This window comes from Centropristis striata, chromosome 2, assembly GCF_030273125.1.
Source record: "Centropristis striata isolate RG_2023a ecotype Rhode Island chromosome 2, C.striata_1.0, whole genome shotgun sequence".
NCBI classification, from domain to species: Eukaryota; Metazoa; Chordata; class Actinopteri; order Perciformes; family Serranidae; genus Centropristis; species Centropristis striata.
This window is the reverse complement of record NC_081518.1, coordinates 18,427,059-18,450,899: the sequence shown is the minus strand read 5'-3', so window position 1 is coordinate 18,450,899 and position 23,841 is coordinate 18,427,059. Positions and strand designations below refer to the sequence as shown.

Genomic DNA, 23,841 nt, shown 5'->3' with positions numbered 1-23,841 from the left:
TATGTCCGGACGGTCATTTATTTCAAGAAAAAGGTCTATTTGTTCAGCCACAAATTTTTTTAATTCAGTGCATAATAGAGAGGGGTCAAGTTGCCATGTTCGTTGTGGTCGGATGTTTTCTGGAAAGTGAATATCTAACTGTACAGGAGAGTGATCTGACACTACAATACTATGGTATTGTGAATTGGTAACATGTGGAAGGAGATTATTATTGATAAGAAAATAGTCTATCCTTGAGTAACTTTTGTGAACAGGTGAGAAGAAAGAGAATTGTTTCACGTCTGGATTTAGTTTCCTCCATGGATCTACAAGACTATAGGAGTGTATGAAAGAATCAAGGACACCTCCAGACTTGGACAGTTGGCTGTCAGGTTTGGGATTGGATCTATCTAATTGTGGATGTAGTACGCAGTTCAGGTCTCCAGCTATAATGAGCTGATGGGAATTAACATCAGGTAAGGATGCAATTACTTTAGTAAAAAATTGAGGGTCATCCCAATTTGGGCCATAAATATTAACTAGGATGGTTGGAGTGTTGTAGAGCTTGCCAACTAATGTGACAAATCTACCATTGGGGTCTTGGATTGTTCTCATATGATCGAATTGGACTCCCTTCCTAAAGAGGATTGCCACACCTCTTGAGTTGTGGTTAAAGTTGGAATGATAGACCTGGCCGATCCAATTATTCCTCAGTCTTGTGTGATGATTGACTTTCAGGTGTGTCTCCTGCAAGAATATAATGTCTGGGCTAAATGATCTCAAGTGGCAAAAAATCTTGTTACGTTTAACTGCGTTGCCCATGCCTCTAATGTTCCAGGAGATGAAAGAGACAGAGCCAGGAGCTCTATGTATCTGCCTCTGTGATGTCATGTTATATCAGATTTGTAAAGATATGTCACGTCTTCAAGCCCTTGAAAAAAGTAGTTGGATCTGATAATACAAACATACAGTAAAAACAAACTTAAAATACAAGTTGTGTTTTAAGAAATGCTGCAAATGTTTGACAGGCAGTGCGAATTGCAAAAAACTATATTTCTAGATATATGTTATTTAGAATATAAATCAATACATAATACATATCCAAGTGTAATGTTTGGTTAGCAGCCTGAAAGTCTATTTTATCTGTTTTGGTTGTAGATAATTTATGTATGTTTTATTTATCTAGGATATTTTAATATTTATTTTCCACATTTCAATGCCAATGTATGATATTCTTGAGATTATAAAATTAATTGCTGTTGAAAAGGATGGACTTATTATGCTCTAGTATGGTTATAAAACTAAAACAACATGAAACAACGATACTAATGTTTATCGTGATAGTTTCTGGGAAACCTGTTGGCCTGTTGCTTCCTGTGTTTCCTGCCCTGATCTGAGTCTTGTTGTTTGTGTTTATATTCTGCCTGTTGCCAGTTCGTCTCTATTCCCTTTGTAAAATCTCTCTGGTTCGTAGATTGGAAGCTCAAGATAAAACACACTCTGGAGATAAAGTAAGGTCTCAGTACCGGGCTTTATTTTGGTCACAGGTGAAGTAATGCAGATCTGGTCTCAGAATAACACCATTCTGGCATGAAATCGGTCAGAGTGAGTTTATATTTAATTCTTCTTGGGCTCAGCCTGCCCCCATACAACAGATAGACGCACTGACACCGAGTTCTATTGGCCAGTTACTAATAACTGCTGTTCACGATGCTTGTAATACACAAAATGTGAGTGTGTGTATGTTGTTCTTGCAGGTGCGTGTCTATGAGTTACCTAGCCTAAACATGACAGCTGAGAGCACAAACTGTGCACTTAAAATCTGTGGTAAAAAGATTATAAAATCAGTAGCAAAGTAGAAAGTTACATTTACTCTGCACAGCATTATAATAATCCAGATATAATCAAGTCTGTTTTGTATTCTGAGTTTTGCCTATTCACCTTTTTGCCTCTCTGACCACCGACCTAAACTTAGTGAAGCTTCTCTGAACTGATCTGTCTGAGTCGTTCTTGTGTCTACCTGTGTGACAGAAACGTATTAAAAACAATGAACTTTTCAGGCAATTCCTCCGAGATTCTAAATATCAATGTGATTTTAGTGTTAAAATGTTGATGATGAAATCAGATGAGAGAGAGGTCTGTTTCACAGTTCAGAGTGAACAAATGTTACCACCGTAAGTTTCTACAAACTACAGACAGAGAACAGGTGAACCCCGAACCTCCTGGTCTGCTGGTCCATCCAGACCAACATGTGATCTGAAGTCAGTCAGGGTTTCCGTCCACAGGGGGGACACTCAGTCCTGCAGAGAACACAGAGACACTGAGCCTCTGTGTGTCCTCAAACCAGAACCAGACAAAGAACACCCAAAGCCAGGATACACGGGTTCAGTGAACGTGGTGTTGAAGGTGTGGAGGTGGACCAGTTTGTCAGCGAAGACACTGTAGAAGGACAGAAGACCAGCAGGCCAGTCCACGTACACTGCTACTCTGTTCGAGATAGGGGAGGACGAGGACGAGGAGTATATTGTTTTGTCATTGTGACTGATACAGTACCTAGTATCACTGCAGAACAGACTCCAGGACTGATTATTCACTCCAAATGCAGAGTCTCTGTAGGCTCTCCTCCTGCAGACTCTTCTGTAGGTCACTGCTACATCCACCCATCCCTTCTTCTCTACCTCCCAGTAACAGCGCCCAGTAAGACCCTCTCTACACAGCAGCTGGGGCCAGTTAAATCTGTCAGGATGATCAGGGTACGGCAGCTCATCTCTCACCCATGTTACTTTCCTACTGCTGTCGGAAAGTTTGAGTTTTCTGCTGATGGTGTTTAAGTCTACTTCTAGTTCACATGCATCTGGTGGAGAGAAGCAACACAGCTGCAGGTTATCATCTGTTCATGTATTATCACATTTACAGAAAGAAAATCAGTCAAACTCCACACAGAAGAGGCTGGAGCCGAACCTGCGGTCCTGTTACTGTGAGGCAAGAGTGCTAACCACCATGTCATCATGTAGCCCCTCAATGCTGAACAGACCTAAAACACACTCACACTTCCTCAGACCAGGTCTCAGTCTCTGCAGTCCACAGTGGTTCACCCTGCAGGAAGACACTGCGTCACAATCACCTTCAGTCAATCAGTTAATCAAACAATCCATTAATTTGTCACATGAACCATTAATCTTGTATAGTGTTTATACCAATATGTGTATAATGACGTTTAGTGACAGAGATACATTAGCTCTGAGATGTGGGAGGACCAACAATAAAACTGTTTCGTGGGCTGCTCTACCCTCTTTTTTTTTTTTAAACACACTTTATTGTTTTTAAACACATTAACAATACAAAACACAGAAACAGAAGCCCTCCCCCCCACCCCCCACCCCATCCCGACAGACAGCACATGCTATACAAAGTTAGGCAAAAAATAAATAAATAAATACAGTTCTAGTTTGTCTCCAGTCCGCAATAGGCACTCATGATCGCCAGTCAGAAAACCGTCTACCCATCAACAGCAGATTTTTCAGATCTGCAGGTATATAATCAAGAAAGGGTGTCCAAACAATTAAAAACAATTCGTCCTTTCCCTTTACAGCAGCTTGTAGCCTTTCATGAGGGAAGATATCAAAGATCTCCCTGTACCAAAGGGTGACACTAGGTGGAAGGGTTTTGATCCAATTTTTTAATATACACTTTCGAGCAACGAGAAGGAGTTTATCAAGGAGCTTATGATGTGACACAGTGAGATGTAAGTCCCTAGAGGGAAGGCCTAGGAGGAAAACCCCAGGGTCTTTCTTAATTTGTATTTTAAATATCCCACTGACCACCTTTGAAATAAATGACCAAAATCTGGAGATTAGTTTACATTCCCAAAAGTAATGGAAATACGTCCCCCTTTCTAAGTTGCACTTGGTACACAGAGGAGATATGGAGTGGTCAATTTTGTTTAAAATAACAGGAGTAATATGCAGCCTGTGAAGTATCTTGTACTGAGTTTCTCTCAGCTGGTTACAAGTAGATGTGGACCTTATCAGGCGTATAGTTGCCAGCCAATCATCTTCAATATATTCATTGTTCAAGTCTTTTTCCCATCTATAAGAGATGTCTGGTAAATGGTATGTAACGGAAGAACTCAGAAGTGAGTAAAATGATGCTATAAGATGTCCTCTGTCCTTGCGCTCCAGGAGAAATCTTTCAGCATCACTGTAAGGGGTGTTAGTAGAGAAAGAGGTGGTCAGTGAAGACACAAAATGTCTAATCTGTAAATACCCAAAAAAATGGTGCCTGGGAATATTAAATGTTTCCTGTAATTGCTGGAAGGACAGTAAAGTATGACCTCTCAATAAATCGCCAATTACATGAATTCCCTTGTCTCTCCAAGAGAGGAACGTGGGTGAGCTGACACCTGCAGGAAAGTCAGGATTTTGGGTTATGGGGGACAATGAGGACTTAACATTTTTTCTTCCAAGATATTTAGATATATCGTGCCATATCCTGACGCTGTTGTAAATAATAAGATTGCGTTTTACTTCTGGATTTATCTTCTTTGCCTCACATGTGATTAAGCTCCATGGGGAATAAGGATGGCAGGCCCAGGAATCAATACAGGGCTCTCTCTCAACATACGAATGTAACCAAACCCAGAAGTGCCGCGCATGACAAGCCCAGTTATAAAACAACATATTAGGCATAGAAAGCCCACCCATGTCTGTAGACAATTGTAATATCTTAAGCCTCTGTCTAGGTTTTCTGCCTTGCCAAATAAATTTGGAAAATGCCTTCTCTAAGTCTAGGATGATTTTCCTTGATAAATATAACGGGAGCATTTGCAAAGGGTACAAGAGTCGAGGGAGTACATTCATCTTAACAAGACTGATTCGACCAAATAGGGAAATGGGTAAGTTCTGCCATCGATCCAAGTCTCTTTTGACTGAAGAACAGATTGGGGCAAAATTTAATTTTCGCAGATCCCTCAAGTCTGAGGACACTTTTATCCCCAAATAAGTAAAGCCAGATCTTGACCATCTGAATGGGAAATTCTCCCAAACATCTGCAGTATTCAGGTCTCCCAGTGGCATAGCTTCAGATTTACTAAAATTAATTTTGTAACCAGATATGACACTAAACCTATTGAAAATGTCCATTATTGCAGAAATTGACGGCTGAGGGGAGGACAAAAACACAAGGATGTCGTCCGCATATAAGGCAATTTTGTTTTCCCTATGCCCCATTGTTATTCCCTTCACATCTGTATGAAGTCGAATAGTTTCAGCTAATGGTTCCAATGCTAAGGCAAAGAGAAGCGGGCTGAGAGGGCAACCCTGGCGGACACCCCTTGCTATTGGGAAGGGCTCGGAACGCCGACCATTAGTTATGACAACTGCTGTAGGTGAGTGATATATGGTTTGGATCCATTTAAGGAAGTCTCCCCCTAAGCCAAATCTCCCCAAAACATCAAACAGATAGCTCCACTCAACCCTATCAAAGGCCTTTTCTGCATCTAGAGAAATGGCCAGTGCCTTCTGTTTGCATTGTGAGGTAAATTGTATAATATTCAAGAGCCTTCTCACATTAGTGGTTGAATAACGTCCATAAACAAAGCCCGTCTGATCTGGATTTATGAGTTTAGGAAGTAATTTCTCCAGCCGCCTGGCCAGGAGTTTTGATAATAGTTTGCTGTCAACCGAAATCAGACTGATTGGTCTATAGGAGCCACACATGTCAGAAGGCTTATCCTTCTTCAGAATAACTGAGATATTAGCAGTGTTTAGTGTAGGGGGGAGACAGCCCCCATCAAAGGAGTCTAGGTACATGTCTGTAAGGGGACCGACGAGTTCCTGACTGAATGTTTTGTAAAATTCAGGGCCAAAACCGTCCGGTGCTGGAGCTTTACCTCCCTTAAGAGTGCGTATGGCTTGTAAGACTTCTTCTTTACTAATTGGCTTGCATAAATCTGCTTTCTGTTCGTCTGTAAGAGACGGCAACTTCATCTCATCAAGAAATTTTGCTCTAGTCTCGGAAGAAGATGTGCATTCGGAACTATAGAGGTCTTTATAAAACAGTTTCATTACTTCATTTATATCAGATGATTTGAGGCACCTCACCCCATTTTTGTCTATGAGAGAGGGGATTACATTGGGCTCAATTTTACCACGAGCAAGACGAGCTAGCAACCGGCCTGGTTTATTGCCTGATTCAAATAGTCTATGTTTAGCAAAAAAAATTTGTGTCTCCACTTTCCTGGTTAGGAGCTGATTTAAGGCAGAGCGTGCAGCATCCAGCTGTTTCGCCAGAGAGCTGCTTTGAGATTTCTTAAATTGAGTTTCCAGATTATCTATTGTCTTCTCTAAATCCAACTGTCTTTTAAGGGCATCTTTCCTCTGTGCTGACGTAAAAGATATAATAGCTCCACGTATATATGCCTTACCAGCTTCCCACAGTGTAGAAGGACTAATATCTGGGGATTTATTTATAGAGATGAACTGCTGCCACTCAGATGTAATATACTCAACGAAGGAACGGTTACTCAGTAGGGTAGGGTCGAGCCTCCAGTGCCTGCAGGCTGGGTCCCTATAAGGAGGAGAGATAGTCACACTGATAGGGGAGTGATCAGAAAGAAATTTGGTACCAATTGTACAGTTCAGGATTCTGCCCAAAATCGATCTTGAAGACAGAAAGTAGTCTATCCTGGAGAAGACCTGGTGGGGGATCGAGAAGAACGTGTAGTCTCTATCTAGGGGGTGTTGCACCCTCCACACATCATATAAATCGAAATCTGTACGAAATTCACCCATTTTTGAGCTTTTCTTGGAGAGAGTAGATTGAGAGGGAGACACATCAATATTCTGGTTAAGTGTACAATTAAAATCACCACCTAGAAGTAAGTATGGGGAAGAGAATGCTGCCAAATCGGAAGTAAGCTGTGGAATAAAAGACGCCTCATATATTGTTGGGGCATATATACACCCAAAAACAACATGTTCTCCGTAGAGATAACCAGACAGAAGTACATAACGTCCCTGTTTATCCGATATTGTTTTATCAAGAGTAAAAGGCAGGGATCGATGTAGGAAAATTGCAACCCCTCTACTTTTGGAATTATAAGAGGAGTAGAAAACCTGGCCCACCCAGCTTCTCCTCAGTTTTATATGTTCCAGGTCTGAAAGGTGGGTTTCCTGGAGAAAGGCTATTTGGCATTTCTCTTTTTTAAGGAAGGACAAGATTTTCTGGCGTTTGATGACATGGTTAATGCCCTTCACATTAAGTGAAACAACCTTAAGGTCACTCATGTAAGACTAAGCCCTTCACATAGCTGGATATATTCTATGCGGCCACTAATGAAATATAAAGGAAAAAAGGCAGTAGCTGATCTGGTAATCAATAAAGGACTGGAGCCAAACATACATTGTAAGAATGAAAATAACATAACAAACATGGCTGTCTGAGAAAACCCCTCCCCAAATGGTGGCTCAGAACCCTGAACAAAATAGAGCCCCCCAAACGAGAAAACAAGAACAAAGAACATCCTTATACAGGTGTTAAAAGTCTTAGGGCAGGTGAGGCAGAGAGGTATCCTCCCACCTATGAGAGAAAAAACCACACCAGCTGCAGGAGTGACCACAAGTATCCCACTGCCGATGTTCGTTCTCCGCAACCCTCCCGCTCCCCAGCTATACAACTGAAGTGATGAAACAATATCTTCTAGGTAGTTAAGTGTCCCTGAGAAATAACATGGACATATTACCTATGTGCCCATAACAGAATTAAATAAGCAAGTAAAAAACAACAACAATAATAATAATAATAATAATAATAATAATAATAATAATGATGATAATAATAATAATAAAAAAAATAAAAAATAAAAAAAAAAACGCACTGGCTGCCGCAGCAGGTGTCGACAAGGACCAAAAATGGAAATATAATTTGTAAATCAGTTACATTATGAAAAATAAGCGTCCGGTACCAATCTCCGGCGGTGCCGGACTTCAGTTATATTTTCCGGTTTCTGAGATTGCTACATAAACCGTGTAAAAACACTTACAGTAATCCTTATTCCGCGCTCGGAATTAACCGTTCTTGCTCAGAAAATCCTCCGCTTCCCGTGGGCTTTTGAAGGAGCGTTCCTCCCCGTTGAAGAAGAAGTATAAACTGGCCGGGTAGCGCATCTGGAACCGTATTCCTTTCTGGAAGAGGCGTTCACATACTCCGTTGAACTGACGCCGGGCTTCCCTCACCTGGGCTGATAGGTCCTGACGGATGTAAATCTTGTCACCCTGGCAGGTGACTTCGCCTTTCTCTCGGACAGCAGCCAGGATCCGTTGCTTGTCATTGAAATTGTGCAACTTGATAATAACAGGTCGGTTATAATTTTTCTTCGGCGGACCTAAGGCTCTGTGCGCCCGATCAATTTTAACTGAGCCTCGTTTGGTATCCAGCCCCAATATGTCTGGAAGCCAGGTCCCAAAAAACTTAACAGCCTGATTCCCCTCTGCACCTTCCTTGAGCCCGAGGATCCGTATATTATCTCTGCGGCTCCTATTCTCGCTGTCCTCGGCTCGGTCGGTTAACATCTTCACTCTTTGTCCAAGTTCAGCTAGCTTGTTTTCTAAAGTGGTCGTGCGGTCCTCACCATCAGAGATGCGGCTCTCAGTCTCAGTTATCCGTTTTGTGTTGTCTTTGACGCGGCTGCTTAGTTTGTCCAGAGTAGAATGTAGCTCGGTAAACTTTTGCTCCATAAGAGCGCCAATCTTTTCAATAACAGTTTTGGAAACTGTGTTAGCCACATTTTCCTCGAACGACATGCTGTCGCCATCATCCATGCTAGCCTCTTCATTAGCCGAGTGCGGCTTCTTTGCTTCGGGACGTGCTCTACGCGATGCCTCTCGTGTATTAGTGTTCCCTTTAGTGCCGGACATGTTCCCCAGCAAATGTAGCCAAAGTAATCCTGGTTTAGTCCGTCATAAATCAAATTTATCAGCTGAGGAAGCGGGAGGTCAGCAAAAGCGATCCTCTCAGTCTGAATGCATCACGTGACCCCCTCTACCCTCTTTGATTTCTCTGCATGTGGCCGACTCAGACAGATTCCTGCATTTAGATGGTTGAGTGTCCAGACTGTTTTCTGTCTGTCCATACCTGAGAGTGTCCAGTCTGTTTTCTGTCTGTCCATACCTGAGAGTGTCCAGTCTGCAGTGTGGATCCTCCAGTCTAGCCAACAGACGTTTCTCTCCTGAGTTTCCTGGATGATTGTAGTTCAGGTCCAGTTCTTTCAGATGGGAAGGGTTGGAGTTCAGAGCTGAGGCCAGAGAAGCACAGCCATCCTCTTTGATCATACAGCCTGACAGACTTAAAACAAACACACACACACACACACACACACACACACACACACACACTTGACTACATAGACGTAATGGTACCTTTACTACATCAGTCACATTTCCTCTCATTATGTTTCACATTAAGAAACTGGGGACCCCTTTTGGAGCCACGACCTGGAGGGCAGTGTCTGATGACAGGGCCTGGATCCACGGGGCTCAGCCCAGACATCCTCAAGGAACTGCCACCCTGTAGGTCCACCAGCTACAGAAGCAGGTATGGGGGTCTGGTGCAGTGTGAGCCAGGTCTTCTGAAGCAGCAGACAAGTCCTGGTTGGCAAGAGCTCAGGGAAGCTATAGTGAAGAACTTTAGTTTGAAGTCTCAGAAATGGAATGTCTACATCAGAGTAAAAACTGTGTCTGTATACCTGGCACAAAGTCAAACACATTCCCAGCTTGGCCTCCACCAGGGCTGTCCCAGATTCTGTTTGTGGTATTCATGAACAGAATCTCAAGGTGCAGCCTGGTGAAGGAGGGTGTTCAGTTTTGTGATGTGCGAGTTGCGCCTCTGCCCTTTGCAGGTGATGTGGTCCTAATAATCACACATTGGTGCAGTTTGCAGCTGAGTGGGAAGCGGTCAGGATGAGAGTCAGCACCTCCAAGTCTGAGGCCATTGTTCTCTGCTGGAAACAGTGGATTGCTTTCTCTGGGTTGGAAATTAATTATCGCCCCAAGCTAAAGAGTTTATGTATATCGGGGTCTTAATCAAGGGTGAGATGGGCAGGTAGTTTGGTGCGGCATCAAGTAAAGAGAGAGCTGAACCATGAGGTAAAGTTTTGATCTACCAGTCTTCTTACGTTGTGACCTTTACCTATCGTCGTAAGCTTGGGAAGTGAGTGAAAGAATGAGATCATGGACACAAGCAGCTGAAATGAGTTTCTTCCATAGGGTGTCTGGGCTCAGCCTTAGTGATATTGTGAGGAGTTACTTCTGGACGCATCCCAATGAAAAGAGATATAAAATCCACCCAGAACATACTGGAGAGATTATATATCTTCCGGCCTGGGAACAGCTCAGGTTTCTCCAGGAAGCGATTGATGGATTGATGGATTGATGGATGGATGGATGGATGGATGGATGGATAATGATATATGAGTAATAACTTTAACACCCTGAATGGTGCCATTTTATGAGTAAAAGACACCTGGGGATGAAGTTTCTCAATAACAGTCCAAAGAGGATCTAAAGTCGGTTAACTCAATGATCAAACATATAAAGTCAATAAAAGATTAATGTGTAAACTTCCACAAGTAGTTAAATCAAACCTGAGAGTTTCCAGAGTACAGTGTTGACTCCCCAGTCCAATTGAAAGCATCTTCACTCCTGAATCCTGCAGGTCGTTGTTACTCAGGTCCAGGTCTCTCAGACTGGAGGACTGGGAGCTGAGGACTGAGGACAGAGCTTCAATGCTTCTCTTTGACAGGTTACAGTCATTCAGTCTGAGGAAAAAAACATTTTAAAAACATTTGGGGAGGTTTCTGAATACAAAAACTCAATTTACTTGGGATGGTTATGTGTGGACTCACAGAGCTTTGTTGGAGGCTTTGACCACTGGCAGCAGCCTCAGAAGAGCCTCCTCTGAAGCAGAGTATTTCTTCAGGTCAAACACGTCCAGATGTGTTTCTGATGACAGTAAGATGAAGCCCAGAGCTGACCAGTGAGCAGAAGACAGTTTATCTGAGATTTTTCCTGATCTCAGATACCACTGGATCTGCTCCACAAGAGAACGATCATTCAGTTCATTCAGACAGTGGAACAGGCTGATGCTTCTCTCTGCAGACAGATCCTCACTGATCTTGTTCTGGATGTACTGGACTGTTTTCTTTTTGGTCTGTGAGTTACTTCCTGTCTGTGTCAGCAGGCCTCTGAGGAGAATCTGATTGGTCTGCAGAGAAAGACCCAGGAGGAAGCGGAGGAACAAGTCCAGGTGTCCATTTGGACTCTGTAAGGCCTTGTCCACAGAACTCTGGTAGAAACGTGTTGACTTGCCCCCTAACACTTCCGACAACCGGGAGGTTCTTTGTTGATCTGCCATCAGATTGTCTCCAGAATTGATGAAGGTCAGATGGACATGAAGAGCAGCCAGAAACTCCTGAACACTCAGATGGACGAAGCAGAACACCCTGTCCTGGTACAGTCCTCTCTCTTCTCTAAAGACCTGTGTGAACACTCCTGAATACACTGAGGCTGCTCTGATATCGAAGTCACACTCTGTCAGGTCTGAGTCATAGAAGATCAGGTTTCCTTTCTGCAGCTGATCAAAAGCCAGTTTTCCCAGAGACTCAATCATCTGCCTGCTCTCTGGACTCCACTGTGGATCTGTCTCAGCTCCTCCATAATACTTGATGTTCTTCACTTTGGTCTGAACCACGAGGAAGTGGATGTACATCTCAGTCAGGGTCTTGGGCAGCTCTCCTCCCTCTCTGATTTGAAACAGATCCAGAACTGTAGCAGAGATCCAGCAGAAGACTGGGATGTGGCACATGATGTGGAGGCTTCGTGATGTCTTGATGTGGGAGATGATTCTGCTGGCCTGCTCTTCATCTCTGAATCTCTTCCTGAAGTACTCCTCCTTCTGTGGGTCAGTGAACCCTCTGACCTCTGTCACCATGTCAACACAGTCAGCAGGGATCTGATTGGCTGCTGCAGGTCTTGTGGTTATCCAGAGGCGAGCAGAGGGAAGCAGTTTTCCCCTGATGAGGTTTGTCAGCAGCACATCTACTGAGGTGGACTCTGTGACATCAGTCAGGATCTCAGAGCTGAGGAAGTCCAGAGGAAGTCGACATTCATCGAGACCATCAAAGATGAACACAACATGAAACTCTTTAAACCTGCAGATTCCTGCTTCTTTGGTTTCAGGAAAGAAGTGATCAACAAGTTCCAGCAAGCGGAACTTTTTCTCTTTCAGCACATTCAACTGTCTGAAAGTGAATGGAAATGTGAAGTGGATGTCCTGGTTTGTTTTGTCTTCAGCCCAGTCCAGAGTGAACTTCTGTGTTAAGACTGTTTTCCCAATTCCAGCCACTCCCTTTGTCAGCACTGTTCTGACCGGTTCATCCTTTCCATGTGAGCCTTTAAATATGTCTTCTTGACTGATTCTTGTTTCTGGTCTGTCTGGTTTCCTGGATGCTGTTTCAATCTGTCTGACCTCATGTTCATTATTGACCTCTGCAGTCCCTCCCTCTGTGATGTAGAGCTCTGTGTAGATCTGATTCAGAAGGGTTTGGTTTCCTGCTTGAGTGATTCCTTCAAACACACACTGGAACTTCTTCTTAAGGTTGAACTTCAGTTTATGCTGGCACAGTGCAGTTCCTGAATAATTAAATAACACATTAAACCAGAGTGTGAATTTTAGAGAAAATCAGAACATGTAAACATTGGGTTATGGTTAGCTGTCATTTTTTCATTCCTCCACCAGGAGAGAACAGCCTTTGATCTGATACCGAATTGGAAATGTAAACTTCTCCCATGTTGCTTCCATTTCCTCTTTCCATCATATCAAATCAGTTAAAATGCTCTTACTGCTCTGCAGGTGCTCAGCCAGCTCGGCATGCTTCATTCTCCTCAGGAAGTTCAGTGTGATGTTCAGAAACGCCTCTCTGCTGCTCTTCCTCTGCTCCTCATCCTCACCGTCCAACACCTCCTCATCCTCCCTCTGACTCTCTGAGCATCCAGGATATTCTGGACTGAGAGCCTTCTGGATCTTCTTCAGCTCTTCCTTCACAAAAGTGACAATTTTCTCCTCAAAGAATCTTTTAACAGAAGATAAAAATTCCAATAATGTGATTAATCTGTCAGTCTGAAGGCCTGCTGATCCAAACAGAGTGGCATGGAGACTGTCAGGACCTGAGTGGTAGCTGCACATTAAATCTGTACACGATGTAGGCGATAGTAAAAGCTGTGTCTGTACACACCAGAAATACAGAGTCCAGTTCTGTTTGATGCTGCTGGGAATGCTCTGGAGGAACTCTGTGGAGAAAACATCAAGTTAAAGGACCTTTAATGACTCAAATCTTTCTTTCGTGATTAGAAAACTACACACTGACACATTGCAGTGCAGTTGGTTTTGTGATCTCAATGACAGAGTGGGTGAAGGGTGTGACTATCAAACCTGCAGTGAAACCTGTTCCCTACCAGATAGATGACTTTTCCTGTCATAAGGCAGCAACACCTCTCCTCAGGAGGGGACACAGAGGCCTGAATCCACCAGCCCCCCTCCTTCCTCACCTCCTGCAGGGATTTGCGTTGTGTTGGTGTGTTTTACCTATAATTGTTGTAATATTTGTGTGGCCAAATCATTTGAAGTTGTGTGTTAATCTTGCTTTACACAGACATTAAGTCGTACATGGAAACTTACTCTACTAACTTATTTGACTTGCACATACTAATTGACACACGCAATATACTTTAAATTGGCTTTGACAGACATGCAGCTCTGTAGAAGCTTACACAGCAACACATTGTCTTTTAACGCATTGAAGCCTGGAAAGCAGATACGTCGTTTTGTAATATTTGTATAAACTCTCAAAAACTTTTTGAATTTCATTTCATTCATTCATTTATAAAGCACTACACAGCCTTGCACCTCAGTACATCACAGATATGCTCATCATTTACACCCCAGCAAGAACACTTCGGTCAACAGGCAGTGGCAACTTACTCATCCCTCACACCAGATCCAAAGAAGGAGAAGCAGCTTTTAGTGTCTATGCCCCAAGAAAGTGGAACACCCTGCCTGACACAGTCAAACATACATCAGCAGCCATTTATAAAAAAAAATTTAAAACCTATCTTTTTTCAACAGCATTCGGTTGACAACAGCATTCTCAGCAGCTGGAAGGGTGAGGAATGGACGGAGGCGGGTAATGTTCCTGAGATGGAAGAAGGCTGTTTGTGTGATGTTTTTGATGTGGTTAAAGAAGAGGGTTTGTTCGAAGGCGACACCAAGGTTACGGATGTGAGGAGAAGGGAGCACAGTGGAGCCGTCAATATAGAGAGGGAGAAGTTATGGGTGGGTTTAGTGAGAGATATGGGACCGATGAGGATGATTTCTGATTTGTCACTGTTGAGTTTGAGAAAGTTGGTTTGGAGCGAGGATTTTATTTCAGTGATGCAGTTGGTGAGGGTAGAGTTGGTGTCAGGAGTAATGATTTTGGTGGAAATGTGGAGCTGAATGTCGTCTGCAAAAACAATGAAAATGGAGTCCATGGTGGCGGATGATGTGACCAATGGGAAGGATGTAACGGATGAAGAGGAGGGGGCCGAGAGCTGAACCTTGGGGGACACCTTCGGAGAGGGGAGCAGTGGGGGATTTGCAGTTGTTAATGTTGATTAATTGGTTTCTGTCAGAGAGGTACGATTGGAGCCAGGAGAGTGCAGTGTCTATGATGGTGTAGAGATAGTTAAGGCGGGAGAGAAGGATGGAATGGTTGATGGTATCAAATGCTGTGCTCAGGTCGAGTAGGATGACAATGTTGAGGTTGCCAGAATGTTGATCTTAAAATGTTGAGTTAGTTTAGGTTCTTACCCTCCATCAGCAGGTTGTCCATGTTATCAGGGCTGCAAATGGAGTGCTCACTCTTCATGGACACACAGTCTGCGCTCTGATGCCTGATCAGAAACAAAACATTGTGTCATAAAAATAGTTCTTATATTAGAAAACAAAATTATTCCCACTGGTTGAAATTGATAAATATATCTGTAATACTACCAATAACTTCTGTGTAAGGGCTGACCACAGCGTCAGAGTCACTTCCTGATTATAATTATTTGGCTAAAATCAGATTCATCAAGATTGCGAATCTTTAATACAGAAGTAAATCTACACTAATTATTCACAAGCTACTTGATCCAAATACTGCTCACAGTAAAGAGACACAACAGAGTCAGATAATAAACTTGAGTTTTAAGTTCTTACCCTCCATCAGCAGGTTGTCCATGTTTAAAGTTAGCAGGACTGCCCATAGAGCGTTCACTCTTCATGGACACACAGCTGGATCCAGGTCCAGGTCCAGGACAGTCTGCGCTCTGCATCCTGATCAAAAACAAAATATTGTCTAATAAATCTAGTTTTAATATTATAAAACAAAATCAAATTATCACTAGTTGAAATCCATCAATAGGGCCTGTTAGAAAAATTGCATGAGGAAACCTTGAAAATTGATAATCTGTCACCAACAGAAAAAAACTCACCTTTTTTCTGCGCAGTTCGTTGATGGGGAAATGAAGAGCTGGAGACGTCCAAGTTTCTCAGTTTAACAAAAGTTTATTACAATACGTCAAAAAATGTGCACTTTACAGAGAATCTCCGGGTTCAAAAACTCATGTCCCTGAATACAAACAGACGTGTTTCAGTTTGTGAAGTCTGAACCACGACTCTCTCCCTGAACCCATTAAAATACTAACATTTGTTTACAAAACATGCTTGGCGATTTCCTCCAGGAAGTCCCGCCCTCTTGATCGCTGATTCGCCAGTTTTAATTAATACAACGGCACGTCAATGCCACCTGGTTGCTTGCTGCCCCGGACAAGGCCATCCTGACGTGGCCTCTTCAGAACATTCAACAAAAAACCTACTGCCTTGTTTTGTCTTACAAAGATAGTGTGTGTTACAGGGCCAAAGGATTTTTACTGTCTCACAGAGATTCTAAAAGTCTAAAAAATATGAAACAGACAATGAAATATATGTAGTCAAAGTTTCTAAACCAAAATTAACACACAAACATAATCATTGTATCAAAATCATATTGTCTGACTTAATATAAATGCATAGAGATATTTATTACACTCAAGGTTTGACCTCAGAGTCAGAGGTTTGAGTCAGACAACAGAGACAGACACAGAGACAGACACAGGGACAGACACCAGGAAGTCAAACAACAGAGAAAGCATAAAATCATTTACAAATATAGAAAATAATCAATTATTTTAACAGGCCACAGTGATAATACTAACTATAAGTCTTGTCAGAATCAATCCCAAAGACCAGGCATTTCCTGATTATGTTTATTTGAGCCCATGTATTACCTTTGATATTGAGAATCTTTGATGTATTAAATTAATAATTAATTAAATATTTATCTGACACATTAAAATAACAGGAACTTTTTAAATCTACATTAATTATTCACAAGCAACTTGATCCAAATACTGAAGACAGTAAAGAAACACAACAGAGACAGATAATAAACTTTAAAAGTTTTAATTCTTACCCTCCATCAGCACGTTGTCCATGTTTAAAGTTAGCAGGGCTGCCCATTGATCTTAACGGAGTCACTTTCCTCACAACTTCTTTCAGAAAGGCCACTGATATATCAAATAAGGTATTTTATATTCAATAATAATGTTTGATCACCAGCCACCCTGTCACTGAGACCAGGAACCATCTGAAGGATAGGGATATTTAGCTTAGCTTATCTTAAATGTAACTGAAGTGTTAAAACTATTATTTGTTAAAAAACTTCAGTGACTTTGCAGAAGACTGCTCGACTGTATATAAATTATGGACGTAGTCACCATGACGTCACCCATTGGTTTGTGGACTGCCCGTTGGAAGCCTCGAGTTCAGCGTTACACTCGTCGCCATCTTGCGTCGCCATCTTGTTTCCGATACGCGAAGCAGACCATAATTGGACTGTGGCGGAGCGCGAGGGATCTGACGATACTGACTACACGCCTCTCTACACCGGCAACCCGACTGAGAGGAGCCGCTGCTAATTCATGTTGGCATTAATTGGAGCATTAACTGGGATGTTAGTTTTGGCTTGCAAAAAAACAAAAACAAAATGTATCTTTCTTACCTCAGAAAACTGAGCAGTGACTCCTTGGAGTATCTGTTAGTCCAACCAAACACTGAACAAGACATTTTTAATGAACAAAACGTTCAAATAAACTGTCATTAAGTGAAAATACAGTGTGAAAGGGTCAAAGTTATGAGACCAAATTGGTAAACGTCCTCTTTTCTATCTATATAACGTTATATATAACTTTATTGACACGTTCCGTGGATACGCATTGCTCTGCTTCTCTCCTGGTGACGGCTCGTCTTGTCAGTGACCTGTAGCCACGCCCCAAATCATATGATCCTATATCTTCTATTTTCTTCTAAATGGGGCCATTATTAGAACTATTGATATTTTGATATATTGATATTGTCTTGAAGATGATTTTTTACTAGCGATTGAGACCATAATGTTGTCCTAAAAAAATTTTCTGAGGTAAAAAATCCAGTGAGAAGTTTGCACTGAAATGAATGGGCAGATTTTTTTGCAGCCAAACTTAGCACCCCCTACTGGAATTTTCGGTGAATTGCAGGCTTAATGCACTTCCTGGTTGGCCTCCATGCTCAGACACGGAGATTGCCGCCTGTGCTCAACGGACATTTAAAGTTTAGTTCCCCTATTGAACTGCAGGTCAAGGGGGCACATCCCGCCCTCGTACTGAACAAGGCACATTGTGTCCTCTTATTGAACCTTTCCTGAAAACTGGTTAGAACTAGATCAGGGTGCAGCTATTTCAGTAAGAAACATACACATAGGCCTCAAAAAAGGGAACTGAGAAACATACATGCATGACACCATAGTTTTGAAAAGACATAACCACGAGGGTATGGGTTGGCTACTGTCGTCACCATCCTAAAATGACCGATCGCAAAAAAGCCCAACCTCTTGTTGGGGTCCCAGACCCAAAGAAAACTGTGATTTGAGGAACTTGTTGGTTCTGACTGGAGATCCCGGCATGGATACAGCAGAGTCCAGCTGCTCATTGCATTCTGCTATTATTCTTTCAATAAATGGTAAACTGTATTCAGTCATTTTGAGTCTTTTGTAAAAAACCAAGTCTAGAACAAAAGAACCAGCGTGAGAGTGCGGAAGGCTCCAACACATCCTGGAATCAGAAGGCTTGTTAGCATGTTAGCTACACCAACGGTACTTAACACTGGGAGCCAGAAACAAACTTCTGTCATCCATCGTCAGTCTGATAACTGAAACAAAAAACAGGATTTCTTGTGGTGGCAGGTTTGAAATGAGTCTTGGTGAAAGTTACTATATACTGTTCTTATTAAGGAGTATAAGCCAAAACGTTGTCTGATTCCACTGTAATAAACCACTCTGTCCAGTGGTCTCTAGGTCAGTTTTTTACATTTAATGAACATAAAGATGGTAAATATGTGAGTCACACATTAACAGAAGCAGTGATGGTGAGTATGGATGAATATAGGTTACAGTTTACAAGAAGTAAACAGAGTCTGTCCTCACTCCGTCTGACGGGAATGTCTCCTGAAACCAGGATTCCTGGACTGGGTCCTATTCATGGACTCAGAGCTGGGTCCAGGTCCAGGACAATCTGCTCCCTGCTGCCTGATCACAAACAAAATATTGTGTCATAAAAATAGTTCTTATATTAGAAAACCAAGGCATATTCCCACTAGTTGAAATTGATAAATATATCAATGATACTACGAATAAGTTCTGTGTGAGGGCTGACCACAGTGTCAGAGTCACTTCCTGATTATGATCATTGGTAAATCTACACTAATTGTTCACAAGCTATTTGATCCAAATACTGCAGACAGTAACAAGACACAACAGAGTCAGATAATAAACTTGAGTTTTAAGTTCTTACCCCCCATCAGCAGGTTGTCCATGTTTAAAGTTATCAGGACTGCCCATAGAGTGCTCACTCTTCATGGACACACAGCTGGATCCAGGTCCAGGTCCAGGTCCAGGTCCAGGTCCAGGTCCAAGTCCAGGACAGTCTGCGCTCTGCATCCTGATCACAAACAAAATGTTGTCTGATACAAACAGTTTAAATATTTCCCATACTTTTTCCTGCCATTCTACTCTGTGTCCCATTCTCATTCACTATAACAATAGATCAGGGTCAGAGATTTAGAAAAAGAACACAGGTAATTTACAGGTTGACTTTAATAGCTCTGACTCCTGGTCTGTTTAATATCAATAAGTCTGTGTTCAGGAACGAACAAAGATATTTTAACCAGAAACTAAAGAAATACATTTGGTAACATTTTGCCTTAACCCTCTCATGCATGAATTATGATCAACTCAATCAGAATTTTTTTACTAAGTATTTTTATACATCATTAGGGATGTAAAACAAGGTTTAAAAAAAAAAAAAAAAATTCTATCTTTATTCTATAAAGAAATATTTATTTGTCCACTCAAGTGTACTGCAATGCCCTACTGTAATGCCCTCCTGACAGGCCTGCCAGCCTGCTCAGTAAAACCGCTTCAGATGATCCAGAACGCGGCGGCGGTGCGCCTGGTCTACAATCAGCCAAAAAGGTCACGTCACTCCGCTGCTCATTGAGCTCCACTGGCTACCTGTTGCAGCCCGCATCAAATTCAAATCTCTAATGCTGGCCTACAAAGTTGTCTCCGGTACTGCTCCTACCTACCTGAACGCCCTGATTCAGACATATGCTACCTCACGACCGTTGCGCTCTTCCAATGAATGGCGCCTGGCTCTGCCCCCCGTTGGTCCAAGGCAATCCAGACTCTTTGCACTTCTTGTTCCCCACTGGTGGAACACACTACCAGTTCCTACCAGAGCAGGGGCGTCCCTCTCTACCTTTAAAAAACTCCTGAAGACCCAGCTCTTCAGAGAGCATCTTCTCTCCTAGACCACCTAGATCTCCTAGATCAAAGAATTGTCACTAGCACTAATAGCTCTTATTGCACTATACCTTGATTGTTTGCTTTTACTCTTCCTGTAAGTCGCTTTGGATAAAAGACAGTGTCCTTAGACACTGCTCTCTGTTTTGCCAGTGGTGGAGTGGCACTGGGTCTGCCTCTGGTGTGTATGTTCACGGATCCTGCATTGATGAGAGCACAAGCTCTACTACTACTTTTGAGCTCTACAAAATATAAGGATATATAAAAAAAAATCTCAAATTACATTATAAAAACATAAAGAAGTTGATCTACAGCCAAAACATTATAGGATATGAATTATTTTCAAGAACAACATTGGTAGTAATTGACATTGCATTGAAGTTGAAACATAGCTAGTGATGCATAATGTACAATTGAGTGGACAGATGATTAATCCGTATTTCCTCCAAATATATAATCAAAACTTGGAAAATCTTTACATAATATGTCACCTTAGATGTTACTTGATGTACTTATATTTTATATTATATTTTATATTTTATATCTTTTCATAGAAGCTAGACACCGAAATAGCTGAGGTGTTTGGTCTTTCTCCCTGCCTGTTGGCCATCTTGGTTTCACTGACTACTTTTTCCCATTGCAATGACCAGCCAATGGGATTTTTTGTATGGGATGATGCAATAGCTTCCACTAGTGTGGACTATATGCAGCAGTGCCCAAAATTGCAGGCATATATAGAGAAAAAGCACTTTTTAACAGCTGTACACTGTAGTGACCTCTATGCATGAAAGGGTCAAACAAGCATTTCACCAAACAAGTCATAACAAACTGTAAAAAACACATCCTGAGTATCTCTCTTTAGAAGGAATATTTATATTATAAACATGTTGGTTCCATCTGAATGAAAAAGTCAAAACAGTCAACGTGTCCACTAAGAGACAGGAGCTGTTTCCCATGTTTCTCTCCTGTCATCAGCAGGTTTGTTGCTGCGGGCGGACACTTATAAAGTACTGTTGATTCATTAACCCACAACATCTTTTAACAATCATATTTGAACACAGAAACAGAAAAAAATGAAAAACCTTCAGCTTACATTTACTCATTAAAGATACAAAGAAACATGTTGTTTTGTTAATGGTGAATCTGGTTCAGTCAGACATGTTTCTGACTCTGAAGTCTTGCTAATGGTTATCAAACTCTCCTTTAACTCCGATAGAAACTAAAGTTCAGCAGATATGAGCTGTAGAGACTCGTCTCTCTTTTATCTGTAGGGATTTATCAGAAGACTGACACTCTGCTACTCACCATAAAATATCAACTATACTGAATTAGATAAATACTCTACAGCAGATCTTTAATGTAAATCTGAAGAATCAAAGAGAAACGTTTAAGTCAAACAGTGGAGCTGCACCAATATAGACAGAACTCACCTGGTCGACTCGTTCTCAGCTTCAGTGGAGGACAGAAACCTGGATGGTCTGATCCGAGGACGCCTCATACTCAGAGTCACAGTCCACATCAGTGACGTCAAAACCAGTCCAACTGGCCAGAAACACTTGGTTAACTACAAACCAGCTAGGAAAATGTTGCCGATTCCAACAATCTGTTCTATTTGAAATTCTAAATGAAATTCTTGAACTTAACGTGATTTAATAAAATATAAATTATAACCGATGCTACAGCCACCAGGGGCGGGGCCTATAACCTGTGAAAGACGTGAGTGAGACCTCCTCCTCTCAGAGAGGATCTTTGCTCAGAGTGAGACCTCCTCTTCCTCCTCTCAGAGAGGATCTTTGCTCAGAGTGAGACCTCCTCATCCTCCTCTCAGAGAGGATCTTTGCTCAGAGTGAGACCTCCTTCTCCTCCTCTCACAGAGGATCTTTGCTCAGAGTGAGACCTCCTCCTCCTCCCTCAGAGAGGATATTTGCTCAGAGTGAGACCTCCTCCTCTCAGAGAGGATCTTTGCTCAGAGTGAGACCTCCTCCTCCTCCTTTCAGAGAGGATCTTTGCTCAGAGTGAGACCTCCTCCTCCTCTCAGAGAGGATCTTTGCTCAGAGTGAGACCTCCTCCTCCTTCCTCAGAGAGAATCTTTGCTCAGAGTGAGACCGCCTCCTCCTCTCAGAGAAGATCTTTGCTCAGTGAGACCTCCTCCTCCTCTCAGAGAGGATCTTTGCTCAGAGTGAGACCTCCTCCTCCTCTCAGAGAGGATTGTTGCTCAGAGTGAGACCTCCTCCCCCTTCTCTTAGAGAGAATCTTTGCTCAGAGTGAGATCTCCTCCCCCTCCTCCTTTCAGAGAGAATCTTTGCTCAGAGTGAGACCTCCTCCTCCTCTAAGAGAGGATCTTTTCTCAGGGTGAGACCTCCTCTCAGCAGGTACTAACGGCTGCAATACTAACGTCCAGCCGGTCAAGCCCCGCCCTTGACACGCACGTCACACGCCAAGCTGTGGAGTGTATTTTTGGACTTGTCCAGGTAATCAAGGGCAGTGGTTCTCAGTTGACTGGTTAAGTAAGTAAAAAGTGCAACCCTTTTCATGGAATATCATAATGATAGATGATTGAAAAAAGCCAGTGATAGCAAATAATGCAAATAATTACCAAAAGAAATGTTTCTATTATTTCGCAACAATGAACACACTTCAGATCAAACTATGAAATATGTTAGCAGTATGTCAGGCAAAAGAAAAATAATAATACACACATATACAATATGGGTGCAGCATTCATGCGGACCAAGCTATTTCCCTGTAAAAAAAAAAAAAAAAGTACAATTATTATCTATCGTGCAGTGAAGAAAGGGGAGATGTCCACCACTGCCTTTTGTTCTTGATCCATAAAAATGTTATGAAGTGGATGATCCTGGTGGTTGTTCTGAATGGCCTCTCACATCTTCAGTGTACATCTCTCCACCACCAAGTAGTTTACCCAGCTGCCTTGCATCCTTGTGTCTGATGCCACCTCGCCAGCAGAACGGGGAAAAACGACAATCTTGCCACTACAGACTGATAAATCATCTGCAGCATCTTACTACAGATAAAATGACTCAAGAAAATTGTTTTCATTTATTAACCTGACTCGGGTCAAAACTGACCAGTAGAAGCAGTAGAAAGCCAACACAAGATGAAGAATTCAACAGGAACAATGATGACTTCAATCAGAACGTCTCTGCTTCAAGTGAAGAGAATGTCATCTCTGTCACTCCTGAAAGGAAAGCATAACATCAAGTCATATTTTTTTCTCATGGCACAATTCAATTGGATCACGAAATAAAACTTTGACTCCCGTTCACTTACATGGAGACTTTTTCCGAGTTGAGGTCCCATAGCGACCGTTACTTCCTGCTTCCGCTTAGGCTAAAATGCTAACGCTACCATTGCCAAAGATATAGCAGTAAACAGTCTTTGCTGTCGCGTAGGATATCACACACACACAGCTATATAAATTACAACAACTCTAATGCTAACGCTACCATCGCGTAGGATATCACAATGAATGAATGACCATTAAAATGCCCAAACGTTAAACAACAATATACAGCAACAAAAGCGCTGTGAGATGTGAATAAAGTTTTTCATTTATTGCATTTATTGTAGCAACGTAATTTCACTCACCAACATTACTTTGCAACAGGATTTCTCCAGTTTCGCTGAAAGAGAAGGAGCGGAAAGGGGTGGACTACTTGGGGGGCGGGGCTTGGCCGTCTGGACGGTCAAGCCCCGCCCCCCGCTGCACACGTTAGTATTGCAGCCGGCCGCAGCCGTTAGTACTTGCCTCTCAGAGAGGATCTTTGCTCAGAGTCGGACCTCCTCCTCCTCCTCCTCTCAGAGAGGATCTTTGCTCAGAGTCGGACCTCCTC

The 23,841-nt window shown here is 42.3% G+C and overlaps 1 protein-coding gene across 1 annotated transcript; it reads right to left on the bottom strand.

Annotated features, from left to right (window-relative positions):
* Positions 1-1,558: 1,558 nt before the first annotated feature.
* On the bottom strand, positions 1,559-23,515 carry LOC131988690 (NACHT, LRR and PYD domains-containing protein 5-like). The gene is made up of 14 exons (XM_059353899.1): positions 23,077-23,515; positions 21,418-21,529; positions 18,978-19,124; positions 18,611-18,712; positions 15,271-15,387; positions 14,881-14,963; positions 13,200-13,257; positions 12,876-13,105; positions 11,145-12,665; positions 10,880-11,003; positions 10,619-10,792; positions 9,197-9,321; positions 8,051-8,923; positions 1,559-2,833 (listed from the first exon to the last, which is right to left on the bottom strand). Exons 2-14 carry the CDS (start codon positions 21,504-21,506, stop codon positions 2,274-2,276), a joined length of 4,203 nt encoding a protein of 1,400 aa, XP_059209882.1. The 5' UTR covers positions 21,507-21,529; positions 23,077-23,515; the 3' UTR covers positions 1,559-2,273.
* Positions 23,516-23,841: the final 326 nt, after the last annotated feature.